This window comes from Falco peregrinus, chromosome 3, assembly GCF_023634155.1.
Source record: "Falco peregrinus isolate bFalPer1 chromosome 3, bFalPer1.pri, whole genome shotgun sequence".
Lineage (NCBI taxonomy): Eukaryota > Metazoa > Chordata > Aves > Falconiformes > Falconidae > Falco > Falco peregrinus.
The window spans coordinates 59,029,097-59,054,528 of record NC_073723.1 but is presented as its reverse complement, the minus strand read 5'-3'; the positions used below and the strand labels follow the sequence as shown (position 1 = coordinate 59,054,528).

General features: G+C 41.7%; 1 protein-coding gene across 2 annotated transcripts in view; it reads right to left on the bottom strand.

The window, feature by feature from the left end:
• EMILIN2 (elastin microfibril interfacer 2) overlaps window positions 1-24,104 on the bottom strand; it is a 37,568-nt gene extending 13,464 nt beyond the window's left edge. The window contains exons 1-4 of one of the 2 annotated variants that reach the window (XM_055799418.1): window positions 23,889-24,104; window positions 23,616-23,738; window positions 10,653-10,828; window positions 5,927-7,861 (exon numbers count right to left, since the gene is read on the bottom strand). In XM_055799418.1, coding sequence (XP_055655393.1) covers window positions 5,927-7,861; window positions 10,653-10,828; window positions 23,616-23,738; window positions 23,889-24,013 — 2,359 coding nt within the window. In that variant the 5' untranslated portion in view covers window positions 24,014-24,104. Of the gene's footprint in view, window positions 1-5,926; window positions 7,862-10,630; window positions 10,829-23,615; window positions 23,739-23,888 lie in introns of those variants that run through there. The other variant, XM_055799419.1, reaches the window with a different exon arrangement.
• Window positions 24,105-25,432: the final 1,328 nt, after the last annotated feature.

The following is a 25,432-nucleotide window of genomic DNA, read 5'->3' as shown; positions in this document are numbered from 1 at the left end:
TTTCCCTCATACCCAAGACTGCACTGGCAAAATGCTGTTCTGCTCTTGCAGTACTACAGACTCTCCTCTTTCCCAGCCTCTGACACAGGGCAAGGAATGAAGACAGCCTGGAGACAGAACAAGCAGCAGTCAAATAACCCACCAACATTCACCCACTAGTCCAGCTTTAATTTTCTGCTCCAAGTGGGCTGTGTATCACACCTATTCCCACCAGTTCCTTCATCTTCATTGTGTGCTTTCTCTCTCTACCTTCACATCAGTTCTTCTGAACCCCTCCTGCCCACCACTCCTACTTTTGACTCTGTACTTACACAATGCATAGCACAAGGCTTACCCTTTAGCACTAACATAAAGTATCCGTAGCAAAGAACCTAACGAACACTGACTTACAGATTCTTTTTTCCAAACTTTGAAAAGCAATGAACTTAAAATTCCAAACACTCCCATTACTAATATTTTCTGACAAGGAAGGCAGATCCCTAGGATATAATCTACCAGAAAATTCTTTATTGTTTGAAGAGAAGAGGTACCATTAAAAGACTTTTCCAGTAGGGCAGCCAACACATAGGACATCAGGGTTGAACAATGCTGACATGGTTACATTTGTGTATCATCGGCTCCAGTTCCAAGCCCTTTATAGGAATTACAGCTTTTTCATAAAAATGAAGTCCTAGACAACACTTCAGGAGGCAGTGTCTCCCAAGAATGAAGCTGAGTTACATCTACATGAAGAACAGGAATTTACAAATGTGTACACTTCAGCAGATGGAATGACAGCTTTTACACAGAATAATTAGAATTTCATTCTATATTAAAATTTAGCATTGGTTATTTTGATTGCATTTCGAGACTAAAGCATGGCTTTAGGTGCAGGGATGGAGTGAGTTTCTGGGGAAATGGACAAACATCCCCTTGCAAATTTATCTGATGCAACCCATCACACCAGAGATGCCTGCCACGGTCCACCATGGAGAACACCGCTCTGAGGTCTCAGTGGTCAGAATGAAGCACTTTATTACAGTCCAAAATCAGCTTGGGTAAATTCATCAGTGGCTAGGGCTAAACCAAATGGCTGTGTCTAGAAGCAAACGTAGTGTGAGGCTTCCTCTAGCTCTGCTGCATGGCTTGGGATCCCCAGGAGGGCCTTACACTGTACCTTTGGGTGAGAGCTTACAACCAGGTACTGTCCGTGATGCATGGCTGGGGTCCAGACAGTGTTGCTGGCAACCCACATGCTGTTTCACAACTACTTGACACCTGCACTTTACCCTTGTGAATCTCATTTCTTGTTTTCAGTCTCATAAAGAGTCTACGCAAGCCTCCCAGGGTACTGAGAGGCTGCCTGAAGTCACAGTCTCACACCACCTGCATTCATTTGCTAGATAAAACTCCTAGAAAAAAAAATCTTACTGAGTGTTGCTGGCTGACTTTAACTGTCACAAGAACTGAAACTTACACAAGCAACACACCACAAATCTAGACCGAAGCTCACTCGGTAACTCTGTCCACAAGGGAGAGGACTAAGGAGTGAAATGTTCACTTTATATAGATTAAAGTAATCTACATAAAAATCCCAGGATTAAAAAATCATATAGAATTTTTTTAAAAAGGCTTAAAGTATCAAAGTGAATTGTTTAACAGAGCTGTTAACTTAGCAAGATATCTTCTGTCCACAGTGGCATCGATTTGGACCTTCAACTAAGATCATCAGACTAACTTCGTTCAAAATAGAAATGGGCAAGATACATTACCTGGGGATGCACATACTTGTTCTTTCCCTAGTCAGTTAAGCTGAGCTTTATTAAGACAATTACTTGGGCTGACACAGAGAAAAGGAATAAATTTCTCTGTTTGCTTTTCTAAACCTTTAAACAACAATCAACAGCTCGTGTCCCGTGCAAACAACTTCTTTGTGTGCAACATGAATACTGCAATATTCAGAAATACCCAACTACATCTCCATAAAGTTCAATCCAAAATTACCTGCCTAAAGCTCAACTTAAAGTGCCAGTCATCAGACATGTGCAGGTTGAGAGGGGTCTGGTCTGCCATATCTTTGCCAACCTTTCTGGCCTCTTCTACTGAGATGCATTGTAGCAAGACAAAGTACTAATAAATCACTAGTTAAAAGATGATAACACAGCAGCCACCCCATCCTGACACTGAATTCCAGAACATGTTTTCAGTTCACAAGGCAATGAGAAAATAAACCCCTAACGAAGGCTGTGGTGAATGTGGCTGGACCTGCTTAAGCTTTGCTGAGCAGTGGGCAAAACAAAAATCTTCCCCATCATCTTCCCATCTATCTGGGAAGGCAAAAAGCAACGCCGAGATCATTACACAGCTAAGAACGGTAACACTGTCCGCAGCAGCACCATTCTTACTGCTCCAGTTGTCATCACTGGTGTAAGTGACAACTCAGTTACCATGTCACACAACAGCTTCTGCTCTCGCATGCCCATCTGCAACTGAAACAGAAAGGTTTCCTTCCTCCTCAGTTGAAAACAAGAATGCTTTTTTTCCCCCTTCCCCTCTTGAAAAATATTTTATTTTATTCAGTTTGTTCAGCCAGGCAGCTTTAATCTGCAATTTACCTCACTGAACGAGGAATGATTTGCTGGGAAGGAAGATGAGCAGTGACCTGGATGGATGAGATGGGTGGATCTTCAGGGTGTGTCAGCTTCTAGTACTGTTTTGGCCCAACCATGCTCTCCTCAGCCCCCAAAACACACAGAAACAAAGTGTGTAAAAAAACCCTAGAGAGTAAAGGAATCTGTGACTGCACTCACAAGAAGCTAAAAAGATCTTGAATTTTCTTATAGATATCAAAGGCATCTGACAATTAAGTTACAAAGTACCATTTTGCACAAGCTCACAGGGAGCCTGGAGGAATCGACTACTGTATGAGTATTTGCACTACAACACTAAGATTTTATGTTGCCCTTTATCGATTCTGTAATGCAGAGCATACACTGGGTTTCTTAAGACCATAACTTCAGCAGACAGTATTTTGCTGCTGCTTTCAAAATTCTGCTACAGAGACGATTACCAGAGGAATTGCAGTTCAGGTCAAATAACTGTAACCAAAGCAAACTGCACTCCCAGCACGGTATTTGGCTGCAAGACTGCACTTCTGATTCCTGGAAAACTTCATGAATCTGTATGAATAGGCAATAAGTTAAAAGAGACCAATAACTTTAACACGGCTTTCAGCTTCGTGCCATTTGAAGAGCAAACGTACCCACAGAGAGGCACAGAGTGCAATAACAACTTACTCTACTAGACCTGAAGCTGGGGGCAGTCACCATTTAATGTGGACCAGTTGCTGCTGGATTACACTACCTTGGTGACCACATCGTGTACGGTCCCCTACACACTTAGAGCAGACCACCACCTGCCACCACCACCACCTTGTTTATAGCAGAGCACTGCACTACCTTCACCAGAAATTATAACAAATTAAATAAATTTCTGGCCTCTGAGTCTGTATCTGATGTACACTCATTGACTAACCTGTCTTGTTAAGTTTGGACTGAGGCACTGAAACTCCTTAATAAAAAATTTGGAAGAAAACACAGCCATATTCCTAAGATCAGGGCCATCTGACTTTGCTCAGGTTTGCAGTGCACTGGGTTTACACTGCTTGGTAAGATTTTATATTGTATGTCTTGCAACATATCCTTGCCTTACTGGCCTCAACTGTTATTAGTAACAACTTGTTTCTTTTTTAGCCCTTTTGAAGTCAAATGACATCATTTGAATGCTACGATATGCTGACAAACAGTGCATAAGAAATTCCACACCGATCTATGGCCAGGACCGACTGACATTCAAATAACACTGCTATCAGAGACAATGCTGCAGATCACGGATACAAAAATAGTTAAAGCCATACCCCAACTCATCTAACAGGGTTCCTAAACTACTTCCAAAAAAGGCTCTTTTGCCAAAACCTTTCTGCAACTGCAGGCATCAGAACTTACTTGGACTGCTGTGCTATACAGTGTTATTGTAATTGGAAACATTTGGGACTGAAGTGCGTGCTTCACCGATCTTTCAGAGTGCCTGCACCCTAGGTCCAGCAGCAGTGTCCCTCCATAGGCACTTAACACGCAATGGTGGATGGAGAGCTCTGCCCTGAGACAGCATTGTTTTATGGAAACCAAGGCATGTTGAGGCTTTTTACTGCTTTGCAATATTGTAATAGAGGCTGATAAACGAAACTCACGAGGCTGCTTGAACACCTGCTTTAAATAGCAAAAGAAAGATTGCTCTTGGACCTTCCTCCAATGTCGGTCCCTCGTGCAAATTTGTTTTGGACAAGATGGATGAGAAACAGGATTACATAGATATATGATACTGCATTTTAAAGGGCACCGGGTCTGCTTCTGCAAGATCTAGGGGCGAAGGTCCTAACCTTTCTGAATTTAAGTCAAGATTTCACCAAAGGAATTATCTGAGAATTACCGACCCCTTCCATTCTCCTTCACTCCTTCCCTTAAAGGAAGAGAAATGTGGGGTTGGTTTTTTTTTTTTATTTCACACAGGAGCTTCTCACCTCGGTAGGATTTTTGTGTCAAGTACTGCAGTACATTTGGTTTTAAATAGTTAAACACTCAGAAGAAAAACATTTATCACAGGCTTTCATGTCTCTGCCTCAGAGTGCAAAGGATATTCTTCCCTAAAGAAATTACTTTCAAACCCTTCATGAAGCACAACTTGTCCATTCAAGCAAGAGCACTCGGTCCTGCATGAAATTTCCCCCAACCACCATCAGCTGTAACAGCCCACAGGCTCTTCCCTCAGCACCTCTTCTGATTTAAGGCCAGTTACAGAAATCAGCCTCTTATTTATCTCATACGTGCACAGAATTAAAACCAGAAGCACCAACCAACTGAAGAGTGCAGTTTCAAAATAGCCTGCAATTCCTAGGTTTTTGTACCATGCTAACAGAAACAGGAACTTGGCTTCCCTCTGTAAACTCTGACTCAGAAAAACAACCTGTTGCTGAAATCTGGGGCAAGAACTGCAGAGGGAACAGAGTGGTATTTGGCAAGGTCTCTAACCTTCACGGCAAGGTTCACCAACGTATTGAGGTTATTACCATCTCACAGCACTTCGAGCCAAAGGGAACATGCCTCTGCTTCTCAGCCACTCTATTGCAAACTTTAAACCATCTGTGGAGGCAGATTTGAGCTAACACGTTGGACTACTAACAGAAGTGGCTGAGGTGTGAAAACCCTGCCAGCTGGGGTGTGCACCTATTGCCAACTACATTGTGGGAATGAAAACTTCTGGGAGAGCTATGAAGCAGAAGTCTTATATTGCCACACCAAGATGTGCCAGAGCTTGTTTGCAAAAGTCCTAAATCAAAGAGTTGGTGCTGAATTATAATCATTAACTTATGCTGAGAAAAAGACCTACAGGGAATCTTCCTTATCGTAAATTTGAATTCCTTTGACTTCGGTTTTCTCCACTTACTTGTCAATTTCCCCTGAGGAATCAAGAATAATCTCACACAACAAACCAAAAAAAAAATAATTAAAAAATCAAACCAAATCAACTGGAATAATACCCACAGATAATTATTACTTTAAACTCACTATCCAAAAATATTAGTTTTCCCACTCTCTTTATTCTGGCTGAAAGTAAACATGAAAGCATGAAAGATGACTTTTTCTTTTTTTTTTTTCCTTTTGAGAATACTTTTAAAAGCACTCAAAGTCCTCTAAGAATTCTAAAGCAAAGAGCCAAAATTAAAGTCACTGTAGAAACAAAGTAGAAATCGCTTAATACTAATATTTTCCTTCCTTGTTTAGTACTAATATTTTCCTTTCTTGTTTAGTTCCTTTATAAATGATTCAGAAAAGAAAACCAGTTGAAAAACAAACAAAAAAGTATTAAAAAAAGCAAAAAAACCCCTTACTTGTGTCAGGCTGAGATTTCAGCATGCCTTCAATGTCTGTGGTGATTCTGGAGACCTGACTATAAAACTGCTGGACAGAATTCTTGAGGCCAGAAATATCAGTGGAATGAGATGACACAGTTCCATTAATTTCGTGGATGCAATTCCATAAGCTGCTCACATGCTTATTCAGGCCTTCTTTTATCTTTTGCAGGCTACCTGAAATGGAGTCCAGCTTGCCGCAAACTTTTTCAACACGTGAGACTCTGCTCTCAACATCTGAAACACCCTCCTGGATACCCTGAGTCTTTTCCTTGCACTTGCTAAGATCATCCAGGATATGATCATTCAATTGTTCTAGTCTCTCTTTCACTTCACCACAGCAACTATCACTAGAATGAGCAGTTTGATTTGCAAATGTCCTCTGCATTTGATCGATTTTTCGGAAGACACCTCGTTGTGTTTTTCTACAGGTAGAATTGACACCCAGAAGCTGCTCCTTGCAGCTACTCAAGCCATCTTGAAGATTTTTCATATCTTTATCCATGATATTTAGACTATACCGGAATACACGTACATCTCTCTGCATTTTCTGGATGTCACGTTGGTTACCCTTAATTAAGTTGAGTTTCTCATTAAGAGAACTATTTAGAGACTGCAGGAGAACAGAATTATTCTCTGTTTTCAAAAGCAAGTGATTGTATCTGTTGTTACAGTTTTCTAGTTCTTTCTGAAGGTCCTCTGTACCTTGTAGTGCAGACTGACATTTCTGCCCACAGAGGTGTTCAAGCGACAGTACTTTGTTCTTCAGGAAATTCACCTCTGCTGTAAATTGCTCACTTGCAAACCCTGCGTCACTGGGCAAGATGGGCCCAGGATTAATATACATTCCATCTGGGTCTGTGGTATTGGCGATCTCTAAAATGGTGCCGCCTAGCCTATCTTCTAGTGCCCGCAGCTTTTGGTCAAACAAGTCTCTCAATTCGTCTACCTCAGCAGCTATAGCACCACGGAGAGTTTCCTCAACATAAAAGCAATGTTCTTCAGCATTTCGTTCTGTAACATTCATCCTCGCATCTAGCTCCTCCAACCTCTCACCAAACATGTCTTCTAGATCTGGAGTTGACAATCGACTGATTTCGTTATCTATTCGGACATTCAAGATCCTGTGTGCTTCCACAATTCTGTCAATCTTCTTATCTAAATCTTTTATCTGTTGGTCAAAGTCATTTCTCTCGCCCTCTTTGCAACAACTGGATTTGTTTGATGGAATCTGAGTTCGGAGAGTATTTATTTCTTTCCTCAGGTCATTCTCTTTTCCTCTTATAACATCAATTATTCCTAAACAGTTATTTTCATTGTCATCACACTGCTGCTGGATATCCTGTAGTTTATATTCACAGGAGTTCTTCAGATCTGCCATTTTCTTTTCAAATCCTTCCAGTATTTCCTGTCTAAGGGACTCAAATTTTGAGTCTATATACTCCTGATAAATATTGTCACTGGGCATTGTTACTGTAGGTCCTTGTGCTGCCTCCTGTAGTTGTTTTAATTGTCCTTCATAGCCTTTTACTTTTCCATTCAGTTCCTCCAGCTTGTCATTCCTCATCTTCAAGGCTTCTTTGACCTCAGCTAGCTCAGACTTTATGTCTTCCATTTCAAAATCAATAAAAGGGTCTTTTTGATCTTTATTGCTGAGGAGCCCAGGCAGATGAATAGTGTCTGTTTCACCACCAACTGCGTGATCAGGCTCTGGGCGGTCATAAAGGTTGTTCAGCCAAGTGACCAACATCTTACTAGCGTCTTCTTGGACAGTCAGCTTCAGGTTTTCATTCACACCTGCCACAGAGGACTGAAGTTCAAGCACTGATCGTGTAAGTCTAAACAATTCATCCTCAAGAAACTGCATTTTCTTCTCATATGGTGGAGGTTCTGGTACTTCTGTTGGTTCTGCATCTGTTTAATGGAAATAACAGACAGAGTCTGGATGTAAATACTCCCAGTGGTATCTGTTTTAATCAGCTGAGGCTAACTTCACTTTTCTTTAAAGCCAAATAACGATTTAAATTGCATAATGCTTGTTCCCTTTCCTATACTTATTTTCTAGTTTGTTATTAAAATATTATCAAAACACTCCAAACTAAAAGTTTTAGCACTTTGACAAATTCCTGCCAAGATACAATGGCAATAAATCAATAAATTAGAAAGCAGAACCCCCCTTCTTGTTCAGCAATATATCTAAGCTGTATCATATATCACAGACCATTATAGATCCATACACACCACAACACAATCACCTTAGAGCCACTGCATCTCCTGTAGCAATAATTTGGGAGGTGCTGCTCTGAATTCCCATTGAAAACTTAAGAGGCAGTAATTTATGTGCCTGAAGTGGGTTTGTGCTCCAGTATTTTGCTGCACTGGGGTCCAAATGCATATACTGGATGGGGTTCTGCAAGATATTTCAGTTATCACACTTGCTTCAAAAATAATTATTTGACACATATGTAAGTAGGAAATAAAAATGCGTATAAAAGCATAAACTTTACACAGCCAAAATCAAGTAAAAGACTTTTAGCCGCAATCTACTTTTTACCTAGTACAAATCACGTAATAAATCTGAAACCATCCTTCCAATATGTTTGTCATCGGCAGCACCTCATTTGCAGAGGCATGTGCAATACTGGATGTGCAGTTTCAAGCAAAATGTGTAACAATGGCAGAACATGCAGAAGAAAAAAAAGAAACATCAGATGTCACGGAAGTATAAACTGTAGAAAAAAAAAGTCAAAGTAGTTTGTTATTTAGGCTAGAGGAGAGGAGAATGAAGAGTGATATTCTGGAAGATATCTGCAGACTGGTAGGGAACAAACTGTTTCCCACATCTGCTACTGATGGGACAGGCCAAGAAGAATGGGCTTCAACTGGAGCAAGTGCAGGTAAGGTGGGATAGCTGTACAGAAAGTGAAATGCCATAAGACATTGTCCACATAGGCAGCAGCATTTCTACTACTGGAGGCTGGACAGACATAGCTGATCCTACCTTATGGATGGGTAATGAGACCCTTTAAGATTCCTCTAGTCCTGTTTTCTGGGATTGCAGAACCACAGAATCATTTAACAAAGCAGTAGTAAGTCAAGATACTGAGTGTGATCCCAAATAATAACCTAATATTAATAAAACCTGCAGCTAGACTACCAATTGTTTAAGAAACATTTAACACCACTTTAATGTGTGGATCCACATGACCATATTCATTTGCATGCTAGCATACATCTTTGCCATTACGCACAGAGGTGTACACTCCATAAATACATCGTGTATAATTGTAATTCAGATTTTGCGTGATACCTTTTATGCAAAGCATAATCCAAAGACCTTTGCACAGTGAAGGTGTACTATTGCGGTCATAAAAAAAGCAAATGAGTTAAGAAGCAAAGGAAATATACTTCTTTAAATATGACAGAGAAGAGATACACAATTGTTAGCATTAGAATAACTTTCAAATGACAAGTGGTGTTAACCATTAAGTCTTCAGACAAAAGAACTTTAGCACTGGTTCCAAGCTATGCATGCTAGATATACAGTGGAGAGGAACACTGAGGTAGGGTCCGAAGGACATGCAGTTGGAATTTTTCTTAGTTTTAAACTGGATTTCAGCTTAAAGACATTACAAAGAAAGTAGGAAGTCAGAGATACAGTCTTCAAGACTGGCAGGGGGACAATTCCTTTAATAATAAAAAAGTATGCACACACAGAATATAGCTTTTACATACACACTGGTCTATTTTTGCACTGAATTACAGTTCTTTCAGGGTAAGAGCAGAAAGAAAATCTCTAGACGTAAGTAGTGCGCATGTGACTTAGAGATATCACTGTTTTATTATCGTCTTTTGGAAATAATATTTTAGGTGGGCTAACAAATTATTTTAAAAGCTTATTTTTAGAGGAGGTATATGATCTATAAGACTGGTTTGAAACCATGTGTTCAGGACCAATCCATTCCACTATACAAAAAACACAAATGGAAATCTGACTAAGCACTATTCGTGACACTAATCTCCAATGAGGTTGGAAAAAGTCCTTCAGAAGGGAACATCTGTTTATCATTTTTTGTTAATGCAGGAAAGGTATAATACTGCAGTAACAGCATTCCTTCTTTCTCTTTCAGAAGATCGCATCTTACACAAACAAACATAATTCATTCATTCATTAAGGTATTTTTTCAGAAATTGAGGCTTGTCATTCCCCTACTCCTTAGTACTGAGGCAGGTGATCAAGAACATGAATCTGAAAAATCTGCACAAGCCCTTGAACAAACAAAACACTGTGAAACCACCAAGGAGCATGATATAACATTAAAATTAGTACCTGTTCCTTTTTTGTCTTAATAATAGTTCTTCTCAAATACATCTTTTTTTCCTGAACATTGAAGAAACGACAAAAAAAATCCTGAATTCGTACAAAAACCCCAATCTTAACACAAATATTTTCCTGAACCATGAGTAGCTAGTTAATGTTTACAGCCAGTGTTCTACAGCCACCCTTCCATTATTGTTCAGAAAATTCTCTATACCAGGACTGTTACTGACTAGCTATTATTTTCCCACCACACAGTATCTTCCATATGGTTTTTGTACCTGCCAGTAGTTGAGCTTAATACAAACCATAACGGCTTTTATACTTAAAAGATGAAACAAGAAACCAGATGTGATCATGCATACCAAAATTCAAACAAAAAGTTACCCAAGCCTTTCTTCACAACAGCTTTCACTGGCGGTGTGGGACGACGAGCAGTGTTTGGGTTTTCTGCTGGGCCTTCTCTGCAGTCTTCCCCTTTGTACCCAGGACAACATCTCCATTCCAGCTCTGTTACTGTCTTATATGCAACTGTGTATCGAGGTCTGAAACTCATCCGGTATCTGCCAAAACAGAAAGCATTTTAAACAATCCATAATCTAATCTGTTATTTAGACTAAAGCTAAAATTAAAATGGGTTGTTTTAAATGAAAATCAATTACTTTCATCTATGACTAATTTTCTCCTTCAAACATCAAATGAAAAAATGCTTCTGGGTTTTAAAATTATCTACACTCACCACATTCATGTCAGGGAGAGCAAATATGGCCATAGGATAGGGGCTTTCATGTGTGAGCAGAGGGATACATGTTGTGGGAAGTGAAGGTTCAACTCATCAGACACTGGTGAAAGTTAACAGTGACCACAGTGTATTACCCTTTTTCCTCTAACTGCTTCTCATTGCAAACCCACCCACAGGGCTACTCTGGCCGCAACTATTCTGGACTTCAAAAAATGTTTCTGTCTGCTTTGTTCCACTTGTCTTTCCGCAGTCTACTTAAACCATTCCTCAGAATCTGTATGCACAGAGCAATAAAAGCTAGGAGGGATATTCCAGGGAAGGACAACATGCTGAAAGCATGAGTCAGATAAGGACATGAAAGAAGGAGTCAGATGAAACGCTACAACCAATAAAGGAATCAACTCTCCTACTTCACTAGTTAAGTTGAAGAGGGTCTTGCAGACAAACCTATGCACACATTATGTACATACAACCTTAAGTTTCCCCGATCAATCACTCAAAAGTTAATAAATGGCAAACTGATTCCGGTTGTGCAACTTTCTTTAACCACAGACTTCTTCCATACTTTCCTTCAGTACATGTACCGTGGGTTCTCAACTGCAGTCAGACACTCTGGTGTCCCACCAGATCACAAGCAGGGCTGCGCTATTTCATAAAAACTAAATCCATGTAAGGTACAGCTCATTTCAGGTTGAGAGATGAGGAAAGTAAGTAAAACAGGGATTTGCCACCTGAGCTTTATAAATTAGTATACTTGGAACACATGGAAACAAAAAAGTTACTCCAATTTCTCACATTATTCACTCTGAATAAAACTAGTATCATACTATTAACCTCCCTATGGTCTTTCCAGAACTTTTTTCTTAAAATTATTTCAAATTAGAACTCCAGTTTGCAACCATTAATGAACAACAGGCTCACTTTACAGCTGAGGTGTCCCTAAAGCAGTAAAACCAGCAGAATCAACACAGGACAGCGGCAAAGTACTCAACAGGAGCTCTGCAGCAGATTTCACTGATAGCCTGGCTGGGCTCATAGGGAGTATATTTTGGGGCAGAAAGAATACAGTACAGAATGGGCACCAGAAACAGCAATGTAATCACACAAAAATCAGTTACATTTCATTAATACACAAAATTGTATTGCCTTGTATTAATATGCAAAATTCCTTACTGTTTAAAAATAACCAGTAATCACCTACCAATAATGGAGTTAAACCTTACAGTGACTCTGAAAGTCTATTGAAAGTCACAGAGTAAGAGTTTAACTGTTACTCTTCAAAGCTTCTCTTGACATGTGTGCAAATAATTGCTGAATAATTCTGTATTTTTTTATTCAGCATCTTTCATCTTCAGAGACATAATTTTAATATAACATCCCACATCTGATAGCCATTTGCTGTCTCTCTTTGGCAAGCTGCTTAAAAAACTAGGGGACGAGGGTTTAAAATGTTAACTACTAACTACAAATTTGTTTCTTTTCCAACCATGTCCTTCCCAATTCTGCCACAATATATTCTAATTTTTGCAGTCGGGAAATACTGTGTTCTTTTGCATTATTACCTTACCTACTACTTCTCATTTAAGGGGAAAAAGTTACTATGACTAGCAATAATGTCATATTTTTTCGAACTATTTTGGGGTCAAAGAGTAGTTCATTCTAATAAGCCTCTGTATTCCCTTCTCCTGTGAATCTTCATAGGAAGGCAGGGGCAGGCTAGGCTGTAACTCTTATCAGCTGCCTGTAACCCCAGTGGTTTGCTGTGGCTGTCAGCTTTTCAGATTCTGACTTGGAGCACGCAAACTCACGAGTGGGTTTCCAATCCTTTTTTTACCTTTGCAACACCATATATGAAACAGCTGTAGACTGCACCCCAGCTCATCTTTTTGTTATAGTTTTCACTGAAACGTCTGTTGAATCCTGTTTACAAATTTAAAGTACAGACATCCCCACAGTCAAGTGCTTTAAAAATTAAATAGAACAGTGCAGTGTAGAGGAAGTATGAACTGCATTGGGAAGGACAACATCCTGGCCACCCAGGAACTTCCTTTTCCTTCTCCCTTATCTAAAGTATTAAACCACATCTCACATAGGTAATTTGGGTTTGATTCCTTTTCTTCCAACTAGCTGCCAGAGTCAGAGAAGCAACAGGATTAGCTAGATGCTTTAGTGTTTTGAAGTGGTTTTGAGAGTCATTACAACTTCTCTCACAACCACCACATTACTGAAATGCAAACTTTGAACTTCCAGATCAATTTTCACATGCCGGAAATGATAGTACATACTTTTCTCTGATTTCTATAAAACATTTAGCTGCTCCAAACTTTGTGTGTATTCCTTTCTATACTTTCAGGGCCAAACTCCCTCCTGAAAATTACAGTATTTTGATTATCTTCAAACACCATTAAACTTCTCTATTTTCTCCCAACAAAGTTTTAAGAATATAGCTGAAACAAATCTTATAAAAGGAATAAGAACTACTTTTATGCAAATTGTGCACTACTTTGCTCAAATTATAGAATGAGGACTTTCTGCCTTTCCTATCATATTTTCCACAAGTTTTTCTTTGTATACTTCCTCTACATTCCAGCAACGTAGACACCTTCAGATGACTTCAACATTCAGACAAGTTGTAAGACACAACCAAATACACAAGAAGAATATAAATAAAGCAAAAGAAATCAAGCTTAGTACTTTTTATATGGGCAAATGATGAAACTTTTCAAAACTCCATCTTAAAAGATAAGCAAGTTCAACGCTCGCTTTTTTTTTACTTCATAGTTTTATGATCTTAATAGGCATTAAATGTTTTAATATGATTTAATAAAAAATTATTTGAAATGCAGAAGAATCCTCCCATTCTAAATTATAAACCATATATATATATATATGTATTTTATATAAACACTGTGTATCTAGAGTGTTACAGCAGCCTATTCCTTACAAATTCTTGCAAGTCTAAGAGCTCAAGCAAATACACAAATTGGATCTGTTTTGATTTCAGCTATGGCACATCAAATACAGATTAACCTGAATCCTAAACCACAATTCCCCTAGAGCAAAAATAAGCTAGAACCAAAATGCTTCAAAATCTGGATGTAGAACTGCTTCCATATTTTACATCTGGAACTATGGTAACAAGACAGCTATACTCACCGGTGGGTCAGAAATTAAATTGGGATCTACTTGCCAAGAACTATTGCTCCTTTATACTACCAGTCCAGCTGAATTAATCATACAGCTAGTCCCATTTGCTTCAGCAAGGCTAGTCACATAAGGCTGGGAAACAGGAACTTACACCAACACCTTTCTAATTTGAATCCAGTCACATAAAAGTTTCTTAAAAATCAGTTTCATTGCTACGGCTTCTCTACCAATGACAAGATTCATACACAGTTGTGGAAGTCGCCCATGCAAGGAATGGTGTCACTGTGCCAGCACCATTCAGATGCGCTGATTAATGAGAGTCACCTCTCATTATCCAGCCCGAGAGAGATTCTCAGTGGTTCGACATTTTTTAAAGCCAGAACTTTGCTCACTCAGTGGATTTCAGTAGAGGAGATGGAGACTTCCAGGATTTTGCCAGGATATAGCAGTCTAACAGCGCTGAACACAATTATGATCTTGGTTACAATTCTAACAAAACAAACTGCAACTTTCTGCTAGGGACCACGTCCTGAGAAAAAATTGTGATTCTATGTATTCTAATGACACAGGACTGGGGGCTACTAGAATATACAAATCAGACACATCTTTATTTACATTTGAAACATTCTGAATCCAATTGCTCACTCATAGTCACTGCAAACATGTAACATTCAAAGCACACAAAATGCACTCAGTGTAGCCAACATACAAAGTGGTGCTTCTCTATACAGATGGCTAGAGTTTCATGGTTAGACCATAACATGCCAGTTTCACACCTTGTATTTTGCAGGAGTGAATATTTGCACAGTTACCTAGTGAGGCATTTTGATCAAAAGGGTTCATAAAGTCTCTTAAAAGAAATGAGGCTCCACTTTAATGCCTGTATATGCCAGAATGTAATTAAAAAATAGTAAAACATTAGATCTTCCTCCAGCTGACTTAGATTTCTGCTATTCAAGTAAGTGTTAATAAACACAATTATTTTTACAAGTGCCTCAAAGATATTAAAAAAAAACATAATCTTATGTGGTTAAAAGTTACATACGATACACCAGCATTTACTGTACCTAGTCAACCCATCCTCTTCTGGATTTCCAGCCCAAGATCACGATCGTATCCTTTTGGTGAACTAAGCTAAACACTACAAATGAAATCATTCTTTAAGAAAGCATGAATAAAGGGTGACTTCAACAGTCTCTGATCTTTCCTTGCAACAGAGAAAATAAGAACAGCTGTTTTTTAGGAGTCTTTGCACAACAGGCTTACAATTACCAACACCTACTACCTTCACCATGAATTCAACATGCTGATCAAATGAGAAAACATTCAGAACACTGATACAAACACTGCTTTTAATATCTAAGTTTTTCAAAGCTGAAATAAAGCTGTAAAGTGTGGCAATAGCATTCAAATATTCCTCTTGAGAGAAAAGCATTTTCTTAGGAAAATGCTTAATTAAAAATACATGTTTGCTGCAAATGCTAGACATTCTGACTAGGGACCAAGCTGTAATTTTCTCATGGTGCTAAACCACAGAAGGAAGCAGTTAGCACTGATATTTCGAATGTCACCTAATAGTGATAAAACAAATTAGAAACATTTGGACAAAATTGGTGGGAAAACATATGGCTCAGTTCTGTAACTAGACACTAACATTCCACCTTTTGGGAAATGCAAGGAGATAAGTGCTACCACATCCTCACTGTGAGGAAGGGACTGCAGAATCAGCATATGTTTCTACATAAGCAGTGTATAAAATGTTTATTCTAAGCACAAAACTTCAAGGTTGGTCCAAAATTCTGTAGTCATTGGAATAGGTCCCATAACTTCAGCAGGCTGCAAATCACAGTCTTACTGAATAGAAGATAATGAATCTTCACTATTTAAGGCTTTTATTGAATGTAGATCCATTCTTTGTAAATTATATAGTCTGCTCTTACATGTCCCAGTCATCCAAATCTCCAACATATTGCAATGGGAATGCTGAAGTAGCACATAGACACTCCCCAAAAAATACTACTTAGAAGATACATTTAAATGCAATCATATTTTGACCAAGCATTTTTTATTCTGTATGCTGCAAAGGCTTCCGCTGAAAATACAGCAAAGTTGACCATTTATACTACACAGTTACTGAACTTGAACTAGTTGATTCCAAGTTTTCTGTTTCCCAAGAGTGCAAGCCTAATTACAACCCCTACACATGGTGGCAGAAATCCTAGTCCCAGTGAAATCACGGAGACTTTTAGTGATTGTAACAGTGAGTTTCAGCACACATGAATTTCAGGTGCCTGCTGTGTAGGTATGGACAGGCACTAGTTTTCTGTATTTCCATTATGGCCAACAGAAACATAGTCAACACAGCCAGTAGAGTTGAAACAAGGCTGCTTCTCATCCTAAAGTCATTATTTACATCTGATTACCTAAAGAGCATGATGGACACCACTAACTTGCATTTGAATCACCACTACTTCAGGTGCCTAAGCTCACATGCACTCCTCTGTATGGTAGACAACTAAAGTTAACGCAAGTGGAATCCCATCTCTGTGTTTTGTTCTTTAATAACTTTGCTACTACACAGCAGCATTGGTAGCTAGCTTGTGTTCCTGCCCACAGATGAGCTTAATTTGAGAAAAATATGTCTTTACTATAAGTTTATCCTTAAGGCATTTAGGGTAAGCAGTGAAAAGATGTTTTGACAGGAATAAATTAGCTTACAGAAGCCTAGGTGTTCAGTGAAAGCAAGCCATGAAGTCCGTAAGAAATCCCAATTATATGTTGCAGAAAAAATAATTTTAAAAGAATCTTAGTGAACCCCAAAATAGTTTTTTATTTTGATCTGGCATTATAGACACTAAGCTGCTTCTTATAGATGGACTTACAAAAGTCTCATCTTTCCACTGCTGTTCTTCCTTCAGTTGTCATTTTTGCTTTCCAAAGTTTATATAAAAAAAGGTCAGTGCATGTGTTTCCAGGTGCTGGGGTCTGGGGAATTACTTTTTCTTCAGAAAAAAATGCCGTTTTTACCCACAAGCCCAATGCCTGGCACAGGCACAGCCATGCCATTTGAAGTTCCCAAAAGGCCATGGTTAGGTCTATGTATAACATAATAATCAGGCCCTAATATATATTATGAAAACATTTGTTTAACTCTCTCAGCTGCCAAGGACTTTACTTTTAAAAAGCAGACCACTGAAAACCAGTAGAAAATGCTCAAAAAGTAAGTTTCGGGTTGAAAATTGTAATACTCTTGATGTTCATGAATCACCACTCCTGAAAGCTAGGTAGGCATCCTCTTCTTGTGAGCAGAGAAACCAAGACATAAAATGCATTTAAGTAACTTACAACCACAGTCTGTGGCAAGGCTCAAAGCAGAGCTTCATTCTTAGGATTTACAATCTTGCATTATCTTACATGGTTGCTTCCTTCCATTTTGCCACAAGATAAACCTATGCCAGTCAACCACATGCTGAAAGACCAACAGTACGCTACTAAACCCCTAAATACTTATTTTTATTATAAAAACTGCTAAAATAAAATGGGATAAGAGAACCCTGAAAATACAGTCCTTTCAAAAGGATGTAAAAAAAAATTTACATGTGGATCAGCAGTGTGATGTAGTCTAACGGGGATGGAACAGGAGCAACTTTGCCATGGGTTATGTGTTAACATGCTCACATACCTCTTCCAGCAGCAGGGACCAAGTTTCTCACCTTACACCGGTGGAAATGTCAAATGAGGATGCAGAGCGCTGCTATGGATACTGCTGCCTGAAAAACTGAGCTCCAGTAGTATCTCTTCTGCTTCTCTGCCTGTGAAATAAGCTTATTTCCAGGATCACTCCAAGAAAAAGCTACTGCTGACAGATTATTTGAAAACATACACAGACAAAATAGATATAACCAGTACTTTCACGAATCAAAGAGCTAACCTGTGGGATCAGCTAAGGACCCCAACTTTCAGAACAAAATGCAGCATTGTTTTGAGAGCTGATGCTTTTCAAGACACTAGGTCAAAAATGAACCAGAGGGGAGAGGAAAGATGAGATGTGAATGCAAAAAGGAAGTCAGATGGGAGTAATAATCTGCAATGTGTAAAAATGTCTAACAGTGCAAAATGTTCCTTTGTTATTTGGGTGACCTATGACAAAATAGGCCTTAAACTGGTAAGCAGCTCCCCAAAATTAACATTTGTTGTTTTGGCAACAGTTTGATGTTTAACAGAAGAGGCTCCAGACCTCCAGGTCACACATTCTCACACCAGAAAAGTATAAAACCTCTAATTATTTACATTAATGTGAACTAAGGAGAAGTTCGTTCAAGATTTTTTTGAATTACTGCAACAAGCTTGAACGATGTGTGAAATGAAAATTCCCTGTCTGGTTCACAGAGAAGTCAGACTCTGTTGCGTTCAGTGCGTGGAGGCAGAGATGCACAATTTCAAGTTAAGGGAGACAGCCAGGAAAGTTTACCACACCCAGCAGGGGCTCAAAGATTTTCAAACAAGCACTCCAGGAAACTGAAGCACGTTCTGAAGTTTTTTAAGTTTCCTTACTGTTTTCAATGCACAACCCCTTAGGCTAACCTCCCTATGCAGTCAGCTAGCTGGAGCCTGTACAAAGAAATTCTGCTTCATACAAAATACACTAAGTAGGGAAAAAAAAAATAATCCAAAAGACCTTTCTAGATATTTAGAGGGGAAACATTAACAGCCCTTGCTTTTTCTTCAAGTTCTTGTGCATCCTGAAAGTTTTTCTTATGAGATCTGCATTGCTAGAAGGCAATGGCAAACAGGCTCTGATCTGTACTAACTTGTAAATCTTAGGTTTGATCCTGCCTGGTGCTGAGCAGCCTGGCACTGGTCTGTATGCTTAATTTCTAGCAACTGAACTGTCTCACCGAAAAATACATTGGGACTGTTGAAGGGTTGAAAACTACATGTGGATTTCCTACATGTTCCTAGACTGGGGCTGACATGCTCCACTCAGGTTGTTCTGGGGTTGCCAGAAAATGGTGAATCAATAAGGCCATTTAACTTGAACTGGGAGTCTGATTTGCTAGTTTTCGCTACTACAATTTCCACTTTTACTCAATATTATTTTATTAATAAACACCGGATACTGCTTATTGAAAATGGTGTGTTACTCATACAAATAGTCATCTAGCCTGACAGTTATGACTGCAGAAAACTAGCAGTACCAGTCTCTAAATAGTTATTTCAGTCTTTTGCCTCAAATCTTCCTGTTGGCAATGATTAAAGCTGTCATTAATTTGGCAGTGGGCTTATTTACGTTCATTTGAAAGTATTAAATGACAAGAAGTTGGAAAATGTTGCTCAATGAGATATTTGGAAAGGCTTGCTAATTTAGCTATTCATTCATTCATGATTTACTTGTCCATTTCCTAAGTATGCGCAACCTAGTGAAATAATGAGTTTGCTTATTATACATTTCTCATTAGTGTTAAGATGAGAAGCTCATATTAAATTATGAAACTAGTCCCCACAAGCTATGGACAGGTGACCTGACTCATTACACAGTTGAGCACACAAATATATTTATTCACATGAGCAGAATTAATGGGGGCTGATACTTGAAAAAGGAGATCTGATAAAACATCCTTTCTTCAAGTCCCTGAGCAAACTGATCTAACTTTGAAGCTGGGGCTGCTGTTTGCTGTGTGCTATGCGGGGATTACATGACCTTCAGAGGTTCTTCCCAATCTGATTTATTTTCTATTTGATTTACTACCTCGTATGCGTAAGTCCCATTTGCAGTTCTGTAGCAAAGATGGAAACCCAGAAAATGTTCCTCTGCTTCAGTTCACTTCAAACTTTAATATTAAAATCTTATTAGTGAAAGCAACTTTGCCTAAAAATAGTGGGTCATAAATTGGAGCACCTCTGGTACAGCCAGGTGTCCCAACATACTCTACAGCACAAGAGGCAAACAAACAACTGGTGTAACATCCTACCATGAAGCCACAACATTGACCAGAGGATGTCAAAGAGAAGTCACAACCCTAAAGTGTGTATGATCTAGCCAGAAGGGCAACATATTTTTCTTTTAGAATCAGACAATGCTATTAGTTACAAATTGCTAATTAAGTTACTAAACCATTCATAAGAAAGCTAGGAAAGGAAATTCACAACACAGTAAGTGGGGAGGGGTGAGTTATTTATGAAGTAATATTAAATTTCAAAACATACAAGTTCTTTTTAGTGGGTAAAAACACTAATATTTTTCTATAAGTATCTTCCAGTCCAGTGACCCACAAATAACAAAAGTTCCACCCTCCTTTGCTAGTCACAGTTTTAAGAAAAATCAGTCAGAAGTCTCCATACTTCAAAGAGAACATACTTCAAAGGGCCCTTCTGATTTTTCTTCCTACTCCTTCTTTTCCTATCTCTTAAGCAGCCACACTTCAACTCACATTTATCCTTGACACCTTAATCAGCCAAGCATCCACTAACGGTGAAGTGAGGAAATGCACTATCGAGCCCAAATACCTATAGAACAGTTAAACAGTGTAGTAATTTCCCAAATTTCAACTTAACATTTCAGGAAAAAAAACCCTGTAGCCAAACTGAAAATACAGTTAACACTCCTGGAAGTGCAGTCATTCCAACAGTAGGCTCTTTCAGACAAATTATATTTTAATGGGCCTAAAGGGTAGATAAAAAGGGTTCATGTATGCATATAATTTTTAGGCATAATCACCAGAGCTTTCTATTTCTAAAAAAAAAAATTAAAAAAATAAAATCAGTGCTGACTGCAATCCATATCTGCAATACACTGTCTTGTATGTGAAGAACACAGGGAATTCAGGAGCACACTGTGTTTAAACCAGTGAAACACTCCCAAATAAAATGCAGTGAGCCTTTTAATATAAGAAATTGTTATGCATAACCTAGCCTACATAAACACTATAAGGGCTCTTTAAACCTCATCTTAACCTAATTTAAATCAACAGTAAATCCACTGACTGATTAAAAAAAGCCTTAATAGTACTTAAGTACTAATAAACCCCATACATCTATGACACAGTTAACAAACTCTTCATTTGATTTGGATCTCACTGCCCTCACTGTCTGCAGCAGAACGAGCTTTTAGATGAACCATGGGTATCAAAAGAAGACTACACAGGGACTGTAGTTTATTCCAATGAATATCTGCTATTTAGTTCATTTTTAACTTCTCTACGTAAGTGCATAAAGGAAAAAAGAGAATAATTTCAGAAAAGTCCTCACAGCCATTTCTTTGTTGCTTTTATAGCTCCTTCCTGTGCTATTTTTGTCAACATTAGCTAACAAACGTATATAAACACATTTTTGTTATTCAGACCACTACTCCTACTGAATTAAACAATACCTTCCACAGGAATGAAGTTATGGGTTTGCAGGATTTGGAAAGTGTATTTCCAACGCTCTGGCTTAGTTCCTTTCTTACTATGCCACTGAGAGAATGTGTATATGAGCAACAGACAGAAAAATAAGAGTCACAGCCTCCAAACAGAGAGCTTTGAAAACAATAAAATAAAAAGACTTTAATATTCCAGCTGCTTTCAGTGTTAAATCAGCTGGTGCTGTGAAAGGTACTTAAAATATTTTATGTTAAGAATAAGGAATTATTTTGCAGTTGCCATTACCCTTATGAAGAACATAACAGTGATGCTCACTGAAGAAAGCCAAATTGAGGAAACAAAGGCTTGTAAATATCTAATTCCATTCTCAAAAGAACAAAAAAACCCCATGAGATTGGCCACAGCGGGCGAGACCAAATGTCTGATTAGCCCCATATTTTCTCTCTGACAGCAGCAAACTCCAGATGTTTAGAAGCACAAGGACAGACTATGCCGTTTCACAGAACTAGAGAGAGTAATCTGGAAGAGATGGGACTTCTCGAGGTCGTCCAGTCCAGCCCCATGCTCAAGCTGGGCTTCCCCTTCTAACTCCTGCCAAAGATCTCACCTGTTCAAGCAGTCCTTGGTTCAGGAATTTCCTGAGCTACAAGCAATGCCTTTGCACTTTCTTCATTATCTACTAGCAAACAGTCCAAGAAAATCCCAATTTACCACCCCTGAAATTCCTTATCTTAATGCTTGGTGATTTATGTGTTCAAAGAGCTCAGTTTCAGCTCACTCCTCTGTAGCTCCACTACTGAGACTTGGCATGACAGAGGGCACACCCCATTACACAGCCCATAAGCTCAGCCAGAAGTCCAAAATGGCCAGTTCGACACTCAGAAGAGAAACAAGGGAAATTACACAAGACAATGTTACTCAGCTGTCTGCTGCCTTTGTTATTTCCCTCAAATCCCAGTGTTTATATATTCCAGTAGAGAAAAGCTGGTTTTTCAACAAAAATAACGACCCAAATAAACAGAAAACGGTGTACTTGAATGCCAAACGCCCAACACCTATTGTTGCAGGCCCCGGGGCAGCAGCAGCATCAACGTCCACAGTCTTATCTCGGTAGCACCCAGGATCTATCAGTATCAGTCTCATCCTCACTGTTTCATGTCAAAATAAAAACTCGTTATTCTTTGTTGCAAAAGAATCCTCACCATCATCTCAGCCCAACTCTGATACCAATCCCATGAAAATCCGTGGGCGTCCTTCCACTGACTTCTGGGCATGCTGGAGTGCTTATCACCTACAGCTTTCAAACAGAAGTGTGTATTACTGCTCTTCGAGTGGGAAACTGAGGAAAGGGGATTTACTTGAGATTAGCCAGAACGTAAGTGAGATACAGCTGTTCCCCGATTCCTGCTGTACCTGCAGGCTCACACGGCCTTGCTACAGCACACCTGGTCACTCTACAGACGACCCAGTGGTCACACTCAACAACATGAAGCCTAAAACCGAACAAGTAACTTTGTATTACCTCCTGTAAAAATCTCTGCCCTGGCCGCTCTTCTTGCTGGACAACTGACAAGGACACACATTGTAAATGTACTGGCTCATGTTCCTGGCTCTCCCTTGCCGTTACGCACCAATTCAGCAAGACAGAGCAACTATAAAACTGATTTTAATCGCCGCCGTATCCTGGCAAACCCGGAGCAGGGTGCGTAGGTGTGCTCCTAGCAGGTGCTGGCATTCCCACCGCCCTGGAGGGCGGCCTGGGCGCTCGCTGCCCCCCGGCAAGCCCCCCGCCGCGGGGTGACGAGGTGTGCCAGCCCAGCTCCCCTTCCAGCTGTGCGCAGCGGACTGGCTGTACGGACCGGCAACGCACTCAATCTGGCTCCAATTAGCTCCGGCAGCCTTAACGTCTGCACTAAGAGCGTGCTTTGTTCGGGGCGTGCTGCGGCGCAGAAGGCGGTGCGAGTCCCCCCCGCCCCAGCCCTGCGCTCGTTGGGGTGCCGGAGCGGCCCGAGCGCAGCGGCGGCGATCGCTTCCCCGCTGGGGCTTGGCGGTGGGTGGCCAAGCGCTCTCCTTCCCGAGGTCGCCTCCTCGGCTACTTACACCGGGGTGGGCTGGCAGGGGAACTGGTTCCAGGCGCACTTGTACTGGGCCTGGACGTAGCTCTCCGTCCCGTCCAGCACCGAGCAGCTCACGTTCCTGTTCACTATGTAGGCGCACCAGTTCCTGGGGGGGAAGACAACGGCCGTCAGGGACGGGTGGCGGCACGAGGGAGCCCACACGCCGCCCCAGCGCCCCCGGCTGCCCAGCCCGCCCCGGCTTGCCCCGCCGCCGGCAGCGGCTCCCGCAGCGCCCTCCGGGGCGGGCGGTACTCACTTGCTGCGGGAGCCCGGTCGGGTGTACCGCAGGTGCGGCGTGGCGTGGCTGAGACCGGCGCCCAGGGCGAGGAGGAGCGGCAGCGCCCAGCCCGAGGGCGCGGCGTGCCCCGGGCACAGCTCCATGGGGCGACGGGCAGCGGCGGCGGCCGAGCGGGAGGGCCGGTGCCTCTCGGCGGGCTCCCTCCGTCCGTCTGTCCCTCCGTCCGTCCCGCCCGCCCTCGCCCGCTCCCCGCTCCCTCACTGACGCAAATCCCCCCCACCCCGTTTCCGCCCTCCACGGAGGCTCCGCACCCCCCCCGGCCGAGGCGCCGCTCCCCTCCACCCCCGCCCGGCCAGCCCCGGCCCCGGCCCCGGCCCCGCTCGCTGGCGGCCCCCGCCCCGCCCCAGCCCCCCGGCCGAGGAGGAGCGGAGCGGCGGGGCGGGCAGGCGGAGGGGCAGCCGCCGGTCGCACATGGCGCCTGGACCCCCGAGGGCAGCCCCCGCTCTCCGTCCCTTGCCCGAGCTGGCCGGCGGCCGCCCCGGGCCTGTTTGTCCCACTGGAATGGTGCTGGTGGCGGGAGCGGGCTGGGCCCCGGGGGGGAGCGGGGCAGGCGGCGGCCCCAGAGCCGCGGGTTCCCCTTTGCGGTGGTGCCGGCGCAGGCCCGCTGGCCGCCGGCTGTGTGTGAGGGAGGGTTGGTGGGCTTGCTGCCGTGTGGTGGCCCTGAGGCCCCGCTCGACACCGCTTGACGTGGCCGGAGTTCTCTTGTGTAGTCCAACGGCTCATTCCGACCCTTGGGCCTGGGAGGGCTGCTGGCGGCTACCGCTGGGAGTGTTGCAGGGGAGGCCATTAGTCATGAGGAGAAACGTTCCCTGGGCAGGGAGAGCAATGGGTGTTCGGGCTCACTGGGGTGTTAAAACGTAACTCGAGCACCTTGGCTGGGTGACCTGTCCGCATGAGGCTGGCTGTGATTCGTCCCACCGTGGCCTGGCCCACAAGGAGCCCCCTCTGTCCTCCCCAGCTCCAGCTCTTTTGAAGCATTTGCTTTGGATCAGCCAAAGCCGAACAAGGTGTCAAGGCTGGGCCGGGGCAGGCTGCTCGCACAAGAGGGAAGGAAGGGAAGGGAGAATGTGATGCTTGGGTGGAGAAGGTTGGGTGGGAGCTTTGGGAGCAGTGCCTGCTGCTGAGCCTGACAAGTCCCAGCCCTGCCCAGGCACTCCCAGGACTCTCACAGCCACAGCAGCCGCTCAGGCTTTCCAGGTCTCTCATGCAGACAAAGCCGGCAGCAGGGACAGGCCCTTTCTGCGCTGTGGGCAGCAGCCTGCCCCAGCCGAACCGGGACCTCGTTGTCTGCTGAAACAGGAGGGCTTCTCATCTGCCAGTTTCACCCAACAACTTCCCTCAGCCTCTGAGTCTGACAGGGAAGTAAGCTTTAAATGCTGAGGTCAAAATTACGCTTTTAAACAGCTTTTTTGGTAATTTTTTCACTGGAAGTACACACGAAAGCTTTCTGCCCCCAAGAGAAATGTGTCCCATTACAGATGCGTAGGAACACTCTGCTGGTG